The sequence below is a fragment of the Spodoptera frugiperda genome, chromosome 28 (assembly GCF_023101765.2).
Source record: "Spodoptera frugiperda isolate SF20-4 chromosome 28, AGI-APGP_CSIRO_Sfru_2.0, whole genome shotgun sequence".
In the NCBI taxonomy this organism is placed as follows: domain Eukaryota; kingdom Metazoa; phylum Arthropoda; class Insecta; order Lepidoptera; family Noctuidae; genus Spodoptera; species Spodoptera frugiperda.
The window spans coordinates 6269753-6284836 of NC_064239.1; the positions used below are offsets into that span (position 1 = coordinate 6269753).

Sequence of the window (15084 nt, forward strand, 5' to 3'; positions counted from 1 at the left end):
GTGGCCACACCCGCATGTCACAGGTTCAACATTTTATTCGTCAAAAGGTGAGGTACAATATCGTAATCGTAATGTGACGAGATCTTTTACGAGCGCTCGACCAGTTTTAGGTACTTTTTATTTCTCTCGCAAATAACGAAATTGCGCTTAAAAGTTGTGACTGCGAATGGCTCTCAGGTTCGGAGGTGAAATTATTATTGAGTTGGATTTTATTAAATTTCCTAATAAATATTTCTTTAATTATCTAAAAGGTTCTCATTCAGAAACACGCAAATTTTTTAAAGGTTTTTGAATGAAACTAAATATCAGTAACACAAAATCATTTTGGCCCGATATTAAATTGCAGATGATAATAATGAAATGATACGTATAACAAACAAAGTCATGTTTCACGAACAGTTAATCTTTGGAAGGTTTCAGAACGAGTGTTCTGATATCGTTTGCGAGACGCGACTTATCGTAATTTAGAGCCCCCGATTAGACTGCGCCGGCCGACATACGCTAACGAGCATACATTTTTTATTTATTTTTGTTTTAACAACAGTACGGTGCCGATGTTTTGTCTCTACCGGCGATTGTGCCAAGTTAATTGGATTGTTCGCTTTGAATTGTTAACTGTACAACAACGCTAAAATCACTCGATACCACCATACAATCTGTCCAATTAATTATATTATTTTATTTACAACTTACCTTAGTTGTTGTCGTTTTTAGAGGTGTCCCCGATGAGACTGCACATATTTCCACCTCGTACCGATCCACGCCAGCTTCTCGGTCCAGAGAAACTGCCGTTGACAATATTCCCAGAGACGAATCTATGTCAAACAACCTGTCCACTTGTCTACCATCACCAGTCACATTCACTATGTAATATTCTAAACCGGATTTATAGTTATTAGTCAAGTTTAACACTGCTGTACCCGCGGGTTCGTTTTCAGCCACGGATACCGACCCTATATTAGTCCAAGTGACACCCTGTAGCTCTGAACCTCCCATAATCACCGTGAGGTAGGCCTCAGTACTTTTTTGTTCACTCAAAACTGCCTCATCAGTAGCTTTTATGACCAAATTCCAACGTGCCTCTGGTGTCGCCGGAGGATAACGTAAAGTCAATGCCCCGTTACTTCTGTGCAGATCGAATAGATCATTGCCGCCGTGGATAAGCTTGTAAGTGACCAATCCATTTGTTCCTGAATCTAAGTCACGGGCTAGTACGTTCATAATAAATATTCCACGGCCTGCGCTTCTTCCTAGTCTCTCGGTGTTGATCACGGCTGCATTCATAGATACGAAAACTGGAGCGTTGTCGTTAATATCTTCAACGATTACAGTAACTAATTTCTCAGCAGATAGCCGCGCTGATGGTGGCTCGGCTCTATCATACGCCACGACAGTTATTCTAAACGTGTCAATACTTTCTCTATCAATAGGCAATAAGGTATGTATGACCCCGGTGATGTTATTTATGGCAAAGTGCCGCTTGCTGTCATTAGGGTCTTGGTGCGTGATCGAATAATAAACTTTGCCGTTTAAGCCAGAATCTGGGTCCTCTGCGGTGACAGTAACTATTGGAGTGTGCTTCGGAATACCTTCTCTAATTTGTCGTACAATAGCTGTGTTGGTGAATATAGGTGCATTGTCATTTGCGTCGATTACATTTACAGTAAATAATATGCTAGATGATAAGCTGGGGTTCCCGTTATCCGTGGCAGTAATATTCAATACGTATGAAGTCAAGTCTTCATAGTCTAATTGCTTATGCAAAAATAATTCACCCGAATAGCTGTCAATAAAGAAGGCTTCCTTCCTGTTTCCGGACGTGATTGAAAACTGCAACTCCCGATTTATACCCAAGTCAGCATCGGTGGCGTGGAATTGAATTATCTTTTTATTTACTGGCTCGGTTTCAAGAACCGACACTTTCATTTGTGTCTGAGTAAACACTGGTGCGTTATCATTTTCATCTAACACATCTACTGTGATTGTCGTTGTAGCCGACAAACGGACAATCTGACCGGAATCGTGAGCTAATATTGTAAGCTTGTAGTGATCCATTGTTTCACGATCTAAGGGTTTATTAATAAGTAACTGTCCCGTGGCTTCGTCTAAAGCGAACTTTCCTAAATCGTCACCTCCAATCAGTTTATAGTAAATGTCACCATTTAAACCTTCATCTGCATCTGTGGAGTACACTCGCATAATAGAAGCTCCCACAGCGGCACCTTCGGATACCTCAACCTTATACGGAGTGCGCGTAAAGACAGGCGGGTTGTCATTGACATCTGTTATGTAAATCGTAACTCTTACGGAATCAGACAATTTAACTTTACCGTTATCACTAACAGTCACGGTTAATGTAATGTAGTTCTGACCGGTAAGTTGTGCCAAGCTCTCTCTATCAAACGATTTCAATGTTTTTATAAATCCATTCCTAGAATCGATTCTGAAATCATTTTGAGCAATGGGCAAAGAAAACGTTAACTCAGCATTGCGTCCAATATCCCTGTCTGTAGCTGTTAGTTTTCCAACGAATGTATCCGGTGGCTCATTTTCCTTGATTTTGAATATAAACGTGGTATTTGTAAATTGTGGACTATTATCATTTTCATCAAGAACATGAATTACGACTGGAACTTGTGATGATCTTGCTGGTTTCCCATGGTCTGTCGCGATTATCGTCAATGAGTAGTAATCACGTTCTTCTCTATCCAGTAAACTTTTGACATACAAATAACCATCAGGGAATACACCAAACTTGCCGTCAGTGTTTCCTTCCGCAATAAAATATGAAATTCTACCACTAGGTCCCAGATCTGCATCTGATGCAGATATCGCAAAAAATCTTGTGTTTACTAAAGTAGATTCCAGCAGAGATGTTTCATAAGATGTGTGATCAAACACTGGAGTATGATCATTGACGTCATCAACAACCACTGATATGGAGTGCTTTGCGGATAGGGCTGGACTCCCGTTATCTGTAGCAGTCACCTCAATGAAGAGAACAGATCCTGGTTCACTTGATATTGGCTTATTCAAATAAATAACGCCTGTGGTTTCTGAAATCCTGAAATTATTTTCAGGATTATAACTGAGCGTATAAAATATTGTTCTATTAGAACCTGAATCACGATCTGTAGCTCTGGCAAAATAAACTTCTTGTCCGACAGCCATGTTTTCAGGAATATGAATTTCATCCTTATCTTCAATAAATATTGGGTAGTTATCATTGACATCTAAAACTGATATGTTTACAGTTGTAAAGCCGAAAGCAACCCCTGTCTTTGCCATCACTTTCAAGTGATACGTCATTTTATCTTCGCGGTCTACATTAGAATCCGTAGTTATCACACCCGTCTTTTCATCCATTTTGAAAACATGTTTCAAATCTCCTTCCAAGATGAAATATGATATTGTATCACTAGATATTCTTGCGCTTACTTTTCCCACAAAACGACCAATTTCTGGCTTTGAAGTGCCTTCATCTTCCAGGATTTTAAAAGTATATCCATTGTACCCATCAAATTGAAGATTTTTACGTTGAGAGGTTTTTACTATTTCTACTATGGCATCCTCAAATGCTCGTCTGTTACCCTTATCTTTACACGATATTTTGAGTGTGTATACAGTTTCTGGCGCTTTCCGAAAATCTTTCTGTAACACTACATTCCCTGTCCAGGGCTCTACATCGAAATAGCCGTCTCCACCGCTTTCTAATCTAAACATAATTCTTGCATTTTCACCTTCATCCAAATCCAATGCTCGAACTTGTAAAACATTCGTTCCAACGGGCACATCTTCATTGATACTCTCGATGTATCTTTGAGGGTAAAACATTGGATCATTGTCATTAACATCAAGAACTTTCAGCAATATAGTAGCAGTAGAGGATTGTGGAGGAAATCCTTGATCTTTTGCAAGTACCTGAATTTCGTATAGGGGTATCTTTTCCCTATCTAATTCGATTACTGTACTAAGCTGTCCTGTAATGGGATCCAAAATGAAAGTATTGGGATATTTCCTCTCTATGCTTGAAGGTAAATAATATGACACTGACCCATTAGTACCTTGATCATAATCGGACGCAGTCAAAATTAATATTTCTTTTATGGGTTTGATATTTTCATGCAATGTAGCATTTATTTGTGGTTGTGAAAAGCACGGCGCTTCATCATTCTCATCTAAAATGGTAACCTTCAATCTAGTGTATGCCCATTTAGGATTAGGTCCACCATCTCTTGCTGAGACGTTTAGTTCAACAGTTCCTTGAATTTCGCGGTCTAACATAGACTTTGTAGTAACCAACCCTGTCAAGTGATCAATAGTAAACCATTGCTGTTGGTTACCATCATAGAAATCGTAATATATTTCTGCATTAACCCCTGTATCTTCATCAGTGGCTGTAATACTGGCTACATATGACCCGGAAGGTGCGAGTTCTGTCAGGACCGTTGAATATTCAGATTTTTCAAACACAGGTTCGTGATCATTTACATCATTGACATGAATAACTAAGAATGAGGTAGCAGTTCGCGGAGGTGATCCTCTATCAGTAGCAACAACGGTCAAATTGTATTTACTAATTTCTTCCCTATCTAAAACACCGTTTACATGCACTATATACACACTGGATGAATTCTCTAAACGGAAATGGTTGAGTTCATTACCTGCAACTATACTTATGCTAGTAATACCATTTAAACCTGCATCTAAATCAGTCACAGTTATGGCTGCCACAAGAGAACCATTTTTAGCGTTTTCGTCAACAGTGGCAAAGTTAGCAGTTGGAGGAACATACGTGAAAGTTATTACAGGATCGTGATCATTGGCGTCTATAAGATTGACAGTGACGTAGGTGCGTGCATCTTGCCGCGGCACACCATGATCTTTAGCGATGACAGTAAGAACGCAAGTCATATTACAAGTAGTGTTACTGCAATACTTAGGGCAATTTAACTTCTTTGTAGTTGTTATCACTCCAGACTCAGGATCCACTGCAAATTGTCTCTCCGTATCCGTCACTTCATAAGTAATTTTACTATTATCACCCAAATCACTATCCGTGGCTGTTACTTTCAAAACTGTAGTTCCCGGTGGCACACTCTCATTTAGAGACACTGAAAAGTCACTCTGATCGAATATTGGAGGATTATCATTAACGTCTAAAATAGAAACGTTCACTTGGAGATACCCGTATTTTGGTGGATTTCCACCATCACGTGCTGATATGTTTAGGATGTAAAAGTCGGTGGTTTCTCGATCTAACTTCCCCGTTGTCTCTAGATGTAAATAAGACGTCTGACCGCTTGGATTCACAGTTACGTTCAACCGAAATTTCCCCTCAGTATCACCATCAACTATTCTGTAATCATTGGTGATACCATTTTCTCCTAAATCCATGTCGGTAGCTGCATCGAGCAATAACTTTGTCCCGGCTGCAGCACTCTCAGAAAACGCAACCGCTATACTCGGTTCGGGGAACTCAGGATAATTGTCATTCACATCTGTCACCCGCAATCGCACTTCTATTGGATAAGTCGGTTGGCTAGATAGCACAACAAACGCATAACGGTCTACTGTTTCCCTATCGAGAACCAAGTTGGTCTTGATCTCACCAGATACCGGATCCAGGACAAACTCCTTGGGAGGCTCGTTAAAACGGTAAGTGAAACCAGGTTTAGTGGGAATCCTGCCAACAACGGTGCCAACGGGCTGGTCTTCGGGCACTCGAAGGTCGACGCCGGTGTCGACGGCGCGGGACTGCATCTGCTCTGCGGCGGCGCTGACGCCCGCGCCCAGGAGCGCCGCCAGCGCGACCAGCGCCACGTGCCATCGCCCCATCCTCGTCATGACACCGACAAAAACATTGCAGGGTTGGTCTTCGTCAGGGAAAGTTGACGCGCGCCGGGAGCGCTCGCTGTGTCCCGTTCGCGCAGACTCGCGCACTCGCTCTCGTCAGGTATGCAGCATGGCCGCGACGACCTGCGCGCGCACGAATATCTCACGGAGAGTGCGACCCGCCGCGGTTGCGCCTACGCCGTCACATTCATTCGTAAACACGTGACAAAACACTATCTACGGTTGTCTCACACTTATGTCCCAATGTGCACTAAACACAAATCTTATAACGATAGTCACCCGATAACACGCAACATACTTTGAAAGCACTTTTCAGTGATGTTTGTTGTTATGTTTGACAAGTTAAGAACGCGTTGTATGCGGCATGCGGGCGGCGTCGCAGTTCGCGCGGCACTGGCAGGCGGAGGCCTCCATGCCGGCCCGCGCCCCTCCCTCCGTCGCATCGAACCTCCCCCGCAGCTTTGAAAGCTCTCGACTGTAGCTGCGTGATGATGATGCCGAGATAATGGACGTCGAAGGATTCTACTATTTATTGTTCGATACGAGTCACTTTACCATTCCAAGAAAGCTTACGGGTGCATAGGTAGGTAACATCTATAGTTATTTAGTACGAAAACTTGTTTGTAATCTTTTTAAACTCAACTTATTTATTTATACAAATGCATTAAGTTGAAATCAGCTGTAAACGTATATAGAATTTACTTTAATGGATCTGATGAAAACCTAATGATATTAAATTATATTGCGTTTATACAAGTAACATTAATTAAATAATGGTTTTTAAGATCAAAATCACATTAATTGGGTAATCAACTGTCAACATATGTACTTTTATAATTAATCTTAAATTGCAAAATAAATTCATTTCATTTTAATTAAATTATATTCTAAAATTTTAACAAATCATTCTATTTCAAGGCGATTAAAGGAGTCACATACATAAATCGTGCGTTGATGTCTATTGTATGGAGCTACGAGGTGCGTGCGACTGCGCATCTAACAGCTGTACTCGTAACAGTTCCATGTCACGTTGACACAATGCTTGCTTAATTGCTACAGAGTTTATTTAATTACGATCTCAACTATGTGTAGCGGTCGAAATGTTACACGGTGTATTTGTAAAACATTAGACTTTTAGATAGAAGCACTTCGCTGTAATTAAGCAATTAAGTTGTTGTAGACGAGGAGACGTTGTAGGAATAAATGTATGTTACATTCTTTGTAATATATTTGCATGCGTCCTATATTAGAGTGGCAGAATGTTGAACTCAATTCCCAAATAGAGCAAAGTGTGATATTTATTTTGCTCAGTCAAAAGTCGGTCTTACGTCATTGTTCTTTTAAGGTACCAATAAACATATACTTACATCAATAAATATATAATGAAATTGTGATTATTTTAAAACATACATCCATCGTATCCAAAAAAGATCCAATAAAAAAGGCAGATTAATTTATTTAGGCTGAATATGCTTTCTTGTAAGACGATCCTATGGGATTCCTTATTTTCGCCCGATATTGAAATAAAAAATACTGGGTAAAAAGTAGCCAATGTGGTAATATTTACTGTAATCTACTACTGCCACAAATTGCTACAAACATCAAACATTACTGAAGAAATCAGTCTCAGAAGAAGGCATCAGACCGTTCTTACTTTAGTGTGACATATTAACAAACATCCTCATAAATGGATATTATTATGTATTCTTAGAATTAATACTTCAGTTGCAAATTGTATTTATTTCAAAATCTATTTCGACATAGTTTCATTCATTTTGTACTGATATGTAATAAAAGCTCTGTATAATTGATAAAAGCCATCTATCGGCCACTAATGGAAGCTCTCACTTTGCGGTATCATCGTGAGCTTTCTCGCTCTTTGTTAAGGTAATACTGTACTACGTGAGCTTTTACGTAACGTCTCAAGTCCTACCACAGATGGCGCTGGCGAGATTTTAAGTAAATTGACATAAAGTTAAAAAAAGAGAAATAAGTTTGGTTTTTACATTTTAAATATTACATCATTTTACGCCAAATAAATATTGTTAATTAGATAATTCGGGATTGCTTTTACAGCAATAATAAACGGAAAGTATGAGATGTTACTTTATCATATTTAAAAATGTTATCTTATTTAGTTTGTTATCAAATTTTCACCCTATAAAACAACATTGCTATAAAAACCAATGAATTTTTAAAGTTATAACACAAAAATATAAAAATTATCTGTTTTATTCAAAGTGACCAACAAAACAGTTTAAAAGATACCAACCCCAAGAAATTCCACAAGAAGAAGAGCTTTACAAATTTCGCGAATATCGTTTCATAGATGGCGACACTGTCATAAATTGGTAACATAGAGTTATAATAATTTTATTTTAATATTTTTCAAATATGAGAGACACAATATTTGAACTCAATTTTTTTTAGTTTACGAAATAATTTTATTAGTCGTTGTCTAAAATTCGTGTGTACCTATTATATATGTATTCATATTAAAGCAACTCGATGTAGTGGGATGGGTTTTAGAGGGAAGAGGATCCGCGCCTCCTCGGCGTGATAAATAATTGCGTCTACATGTAACGATCGACTGAAATCTATTTTTAGACTGCATGTACTCAATATTCTTGAAAGTTCGACGTGATCTGAAGACTGGATTTCTAAAGACCTATTTTTGTATACTTCTAGAACTTTCTTTAGCTTTAATTTACGAGTATTAGATATTATAACATATAGTGTATTATCGACTTATATCACAAACAACTGTATTCTTGTTTTGTCTGAAATTGATATTAGCATATCATTGTACAGACAATGATAATTAATAGTCTAATTAGTATTTGTTCTATGATACAGATCATAGAACAAATACTAATTAGACCGTAAAATACAAAGGCCGACCACAAAATAAAAGACATTGGTTTGATTGACTTTTGTTATAATAAGAGTTTATCCGAGTTTAATTGTTCCGTGAAAAATATTGTTTCTATTTATAATTTTCGTGTTTGTATTGAAATGTTGTTGTTATAATACAAAATACTAAGAATTAAATATGACATAGTCATGGTACTATATCAAAGGGATGTAGGTACACGATCCCATTAATCCATATTTGGCACGACTTCCAGACTAATTTTATGAGAATGTCTCCTACCATTTCTGGCCGCTGTAATGAAATCTCTGCAGACTTCATCCACATTACCGACTACGGAAACTAGGTATGTATATGTGTTTTCAGGTTCCACTCATTCATAATGCGAGACCACAAGGCACTCATATACAACATTATATCATTATGTACCCAAAACGTACTTACAGTCACAAAGGAAGCCGAACCTTTTTCGGCAGTCTAAAAATAACCATGTCTTATACCTAGGTACCTTTCTATCGGCACTTGTTGCATGAAGGTTTGACGTCACACCCCCTCCCTTTGTGCGCTAATGCCGGGGGGAACCGCGCCTCCTAGGGGGGATACTGCTGACGTAAGCACTTACATTCATGAATGGATTGAAGCCCAAGCCCGCCATGGCTTGATTAGTACCCATACGCAAGTTGTATTGATCATAGTACAGACATGATTAAGTTGACTTTCAAGTGGGTTATTGTGACCAGAATATTAATTTTTACATGTTAGGTAGGTCATAAAATCGTTTTAGTGATGGCAATTTGAGTGATAATACAATTTGTTCCTAGATAGCTTGTGACGCACAAGTAAATTAACAATGAATTTAGTAACTGGAACACACAATCTTTCCGCGAAATATCCCTGAGGCATTCTTATCAAGGTCAACCCGAAACTTAGGTCTTACTTAAATGATATACTCACGGTGTTGTTTTCTTTATCACGTCTATTTTGAAATGGCATAGGCAGAATTGGAATGTTATATAAATGTTGGACAAATGAAAATGTCAATAACCATGGTTAAACATTTTTTCCAACAAGCCATGGATTGAAACGACTAGAGCTGCTAATTTCCTTTTAATCCTCGATATACTACAGGCTGTACGTAGCTACCGTCCCGTGCTAGTTAGAAAGTGGATCAAGGAAACGACCCGGCTGCACTATACCACTATAGCACTGTAGATAAGCAGTGGCTGTGGTTGTAGGCTGAACAGTGAACACCTACCTATCACTATGTAGTGCAGGCTTATCGATTTATGACCTACTTCGGTTCTTGCTCCAGTTACCTTTCAGAACCACAAATGCATAAAACTGTTATAGATTACTGATATTATTAGATATTACCTGATAAGGAATCGATTATCTGGTTATATCACTGGTGTTTTCATGATGTGTAGTTTATGGCAAAATGATTACTTTTACAGGATACAAAGCTCATTTTGAATTAGTAAGGTAAAGTAATAATAATAAGTAAGATGTTTAGTGTACTATTACCACCTTCTCAGGTATCAATTCAGCGATTATTTGAAAGATGGCAATGAACTCGTAAACAATGATAGTCTTTGATCTATTTTGGTGCAAAATATATCAAACTCCTACACATGGTATTAGTAGTTTACCTACTTCCTACGTCTAAGTAACAGAGGGCTCCATCTAAGATAAAAATAGAACAATTTTACAATATAAATAAAAGCACATTATATTTTATGTCTTCTACACAAGGTACTGCAGAAAAGGTCTGTACATAGGTATTAAAGATTTTTGATTTTCTAACTTATGATAACTATTGGTTTGTGTGGCAGTAAACTACTGACCTATTAATTTTGTCGCAGTTGAAAAGGCATATGAAACTATTTCAGAATAGGTACCTACTTTATTTTTAACTGGAGCTCTGTATAATGAATCTACATATATAGTTTACTCTTTCAGGCATAAAGATAATTATATGCAGGTTTCGTAATATTCCGTATCTACACATATATGTATGTATGGTTTTGTAAATATATAAATAGTGACATAAGTTTACCCCACGGCCTGCGGGTGTAATCCCTACGAATGCCAGTGCGTGGGCAGCAGCTTCCCCCTTCCTATGCAACACAACTAAATATTATAAAGGCAGAACTGCGCTGCGCCGCAACTACCCACGTTGGTACAGTAAAGTTCATAGTTGGAACTATATAACTCAATGAAATAGGAAATGAGTGTTTGTGTATATGTTGTTAAAGGTCATATTTGCATTTGATACATATGTATTTTAGCTTTGATATAGTGACTACCTAGTATTGCGGTGTGAAATTATATTTATAGCTTCATAGAAATTAAATGTATTTAGATATTATTTAAAAAAAGTAATACATCAAATATTCAACAGCAAAATACATTCATTATTTATTATACGTGTCCTAACACCACAACCATGTATTCATTCACATAATATAGGTAGATATTTAGCACCATAAAAGGCATTACTAGTTGTGTATTGATGTCTACTATTTATTTTACAATAGCCCATTGTCTGCGCTAACAGAGTCGGCATTTCATACAGTTTTCAGGCAGCCAGCCAAAAGTTCACGCCAGTCATATTGTTTGTGGGCCAGGGACCATCACTACTACGGTAGTACGCGATTAACCATTCATATTATGAAATCATATATTTGTACCTATGTAGCAACACTCCCTCGTTGATCGAGGTACCACCAGTGCCACTGGTGAAGATAGGGTGCCAAACTCGAATCCTAAATCGGGTAAAGTATTGAATTGTTAAGTAAGTTTTTTCGAAACTACTTACTACGTATTATATTAGGAATGATATGGGATTCTTAATATAATTAATGGAAAGTTAGTATTATATAATTTTGCATCATATTTAAGTGTAAAACCAAACATTGCTAACGCACGTAAATATCTAGAAACATCTAGAAAAACGAATCGATGTATGAAAGAAAAATGTATGACGCAAAAATAATTTCGACGAAACGTCTAATTCTTTTACTTGTTTAATTGGACGATAAGTTAATTGCTTTTCACATAAAATGCTGTTTAGCTTCCAAGAACCGACTTACAGGTAACAGTGTATAAAAATATCGATCTGACTTTATTAGGCTGTGACTATTTTTAGCCTCCGTTTGTTCCAACTTCTATTTTAAACCTCACCGAGCTAGAATTATGAATAAAGTTGAACTCCAATAATATTTTAGTGGTATGTACTAGCCATGTCTAAAAATAACCCCAGCTACCCCCCTAAGGGAGAAAAGGGACGGTGTGAAATGCCTGGCTCGTGTGTAAAAGAGATAGAAGTCCTCTACCTGCGACACACAGTATTTTGTGTATTTTATGAAATGCTTTCCTGGAAAATATTTCCAATATTACATGTCAGCGGAAATAATATTACTGTTATTAAAAATAATTGCAATTCTGTTTTCTATTTTGCTATTACAGTAACTCAACTGTGAGTCGTAAATAAGATAGGAAAGAAAACAACTATGGGGGTGTGGTCATATTACTCTTTGACTTCGTTTATTTTTCACAAATTCGGTTTAATAAGGTTTATTACTCATTTAATTTTAAAATTTAGATATAATTTAAACTTATGTATAACGCAATATATCTTTCTTTATTCTTTTATTTATTTACTAAACACGTGTTTTATACCCTGTCCGTCCGGACAGGGTATAAAACACTGACACTAAACCCTAGAATTCAAGTTTAACAGTCACTCACATACACTCACTAGACAAAAAATATGCAACGTCACCTTTTATCCCCGAAGGGGTAGGCAGAGGTTCACATTACGGCACATAATACCGCTAAACAATGTACACCCACTTTTCAGCATTCGTGTTATAAGCCCCATGTAATAGGGGATGAGCCTATACTAGACAAAAAGCTTCATAAACAATATACCTAATGAATTTATAGATAAGCAAAACTCAATTTCACAATAACAACAAAAACAATTACATAAACTAAACAATACCCTTGCCCACGGTGTTCATTATTATTTGATTAATTACGGAATACAAACACGCTTAAATATTAATTCTTCGAACAAGGGGATAATACAATAATAACATTTAATATAATTGACATGTTCCACGTGTAACCTTTTTGCAGTAATGCCTTTCTTACTTCCAAGCTTATGAAGAAGGTTAATCCAAGTTCAGTGTGGAAATGAAACTTCTTAGGAAATATCAGGGGTGTTGGTCCTTGAAGAAATTATTTACACTCTTTACAAAATTTTGTTTTTCCCATGACAAAATGTTATTATAATTACGAAAGTTTGTTTGTACATATGTTCCTTTCTAGTCTGTATGGTATCTGTATCCGAAGAAGGACTACTTTTTCTCTTTGACCACACTGACAAAATTTGCTGGTAAAAAGCTAGCAATAGGTATATAATATTGTAGCTGGTGTTGCTACGTAAAATTCACATTTAATGTGAACCTTGTACAATCCATATTTCTTTTTCTAGATATAAGAGATATTATAATTGCCTTTTCGCTCGTCATAATATTTTGAAGCATTTACAGAGAATTATACTTTTACTGTGAAACGCCAAGTAGATTACATCCATAATCTAAATTGAACATAAGAATTTAAAGCTTATAGACTTCCACAATTTTGCATGAGTACACAGAATATTTTCATAAACTGGATGTTGATAGAGCCTTTGAGGTCAAAGTTATGAAAATTCATGTACCTACCTACACACAACATTATACAGTTCTGTACTGCCAGAGCTTAATTTTATGGTCCAATAAATTGTATTTGAATATGAGTTACAAACAGAAACGTGGCAAAAATCATAATGTTGTACAGTCAGCCAAGTTATTTGATATATTAAGGAAGGAAATTAAGATAAGTACAAAGACAGTAATCACTGGTTGGTTACTGAACCGTTGTGTCGCGGTTTTCATCAAAGCTGTAGCGTTTAGGTTGGCTCATTGACGTTGAAGTTTGTCTCTCCTATGTAAAAGAAAATATTATTGAGTTTTCTAGACCTGAGATCCAGTAGTAGCTAAGCTCCGAATTTAGATCACTGAAGTCACTCTTTGTGTGATCCACAAATTGTTGTTTCGGGTCTGGGTGTCATCTGTGAACTTGTATGCTTGTAAACGCACTCACGACACAGGAGAAAATCGAGTGTGAGGCAACGTTTTTTCTAAAAAAAAAAAAAAAAAAGACTAGCTTACAAATGCGTTTTATTCAATTTTATCCTAAAACTGAGTCATCTAAGTAATATAATGTATAGGTAAAGCCAGTTGCCATTTAATTATGAAACAAAACAATGTATAAGAGTCTCCTGTTAAATAACAAAGGCCCGTCAATGGTTACACAATTTACGTAAGCTTACGTCAACTCTATTTAAATGCAAAAGACAATACTGTCACCGGAGAGATGCGTGGGTAGGCAGTTTCCACTTGAATGCTATAAATAATAAAGAAAATCGATCCCTATATAGACGTACCAAGGACACATCTGTTGCTGGGGTTTTAACCATCAGTGACGTATTTCAACAGGCATTTTCCATCTCAATTATGAATATGGAGTACTTTGGATATAGTCAGGGTCCGCATCAAAAAGAATGAAAGAGTTACTTGTAAAAGTTTAATTTGTGTTAACAAACTCTAAACTACGGTACGGCGACGGCGACGGCGACACATCGACGGTAGACTGAAATCCATCGCAAATGCCATAAGATCTGATTAAAAGTATTTAGCAAACTGAGCAGCAGTAGTCTTTGATAAACCTCTTAAGCTGAGATCTTCAACACTCTTACCAATCGTAGAGATGTAGATGATCAACTACTGGATTGTGTGCCTCTCAAATCCAGTAGTTAATGTCACGGGCAGATACAGTTTAATATCGAAATATATGAGCATACGTAACACAGCACAGTTTATACCAATTATGTGATTAATCTGTATTGGTATAACATATCTTCAGCGCTCGTTTAGATTAACAATATATATGCGGCACACCACACAAATTTCTTTGAAGCTTTTCATAAACAGTATTTTTAATTTAACATTTTTTAATATAAACAAAACAAATTACATTTTGAATGTTCAAAACTAACTTTCGATAAAACACTCATAAAATATATTTTGCTCAATATTTAACGAAAAAAATCAAAGAACATATAAAATAACGCTATATACACATAGGAATTTAAATAAATACTAGCTGTTTACATAAAGAGCCGAAGCCCCGGGCAAACCAGCTTACAATAACCAAGACAGACGAACGTAGGCGGCACGCAGAGCTGATTTAACAGAAAAGAGAATTTATATTAAATATCAGAGCAAGCTTTATCAAACAAGTTA

The 15084-nt window shown here is 36.9% G+C and overlaps 1 protein-coding gene and 1 long non-coding RNA gene across 2 annotated transcripts in view; both read right to left on the minus strand.

Annotated features, from left to right (window-relative positions):
- LOC118264954 (cadherin-related tumor suppressor) overlaps positions 1 to 6264 on the minus strand; it is a 119496-nt gene extending 113232 nt beyond the window's left edge. The window contains exon 1 of the mRNA XM_035577627.2: positions 694 to 6264. Within this exon, the coding sequence (XP_035433520.2) occupies positions 694 to 5847 (5154 nt within the window). The 5' untranslated portion in view covers positions 5848 to 6264. The remainder of the gene's footprint in view (positions 1 to 693) is intronic.
- The window catches only part of LOC126912687 (uncharacterized), a 346191-nt gene that overhangs the window by 165727 nt on the left and 165380 nt on the right, over positions 1 to 15084 (minus strand). The window lies entirely within an intron of this gene.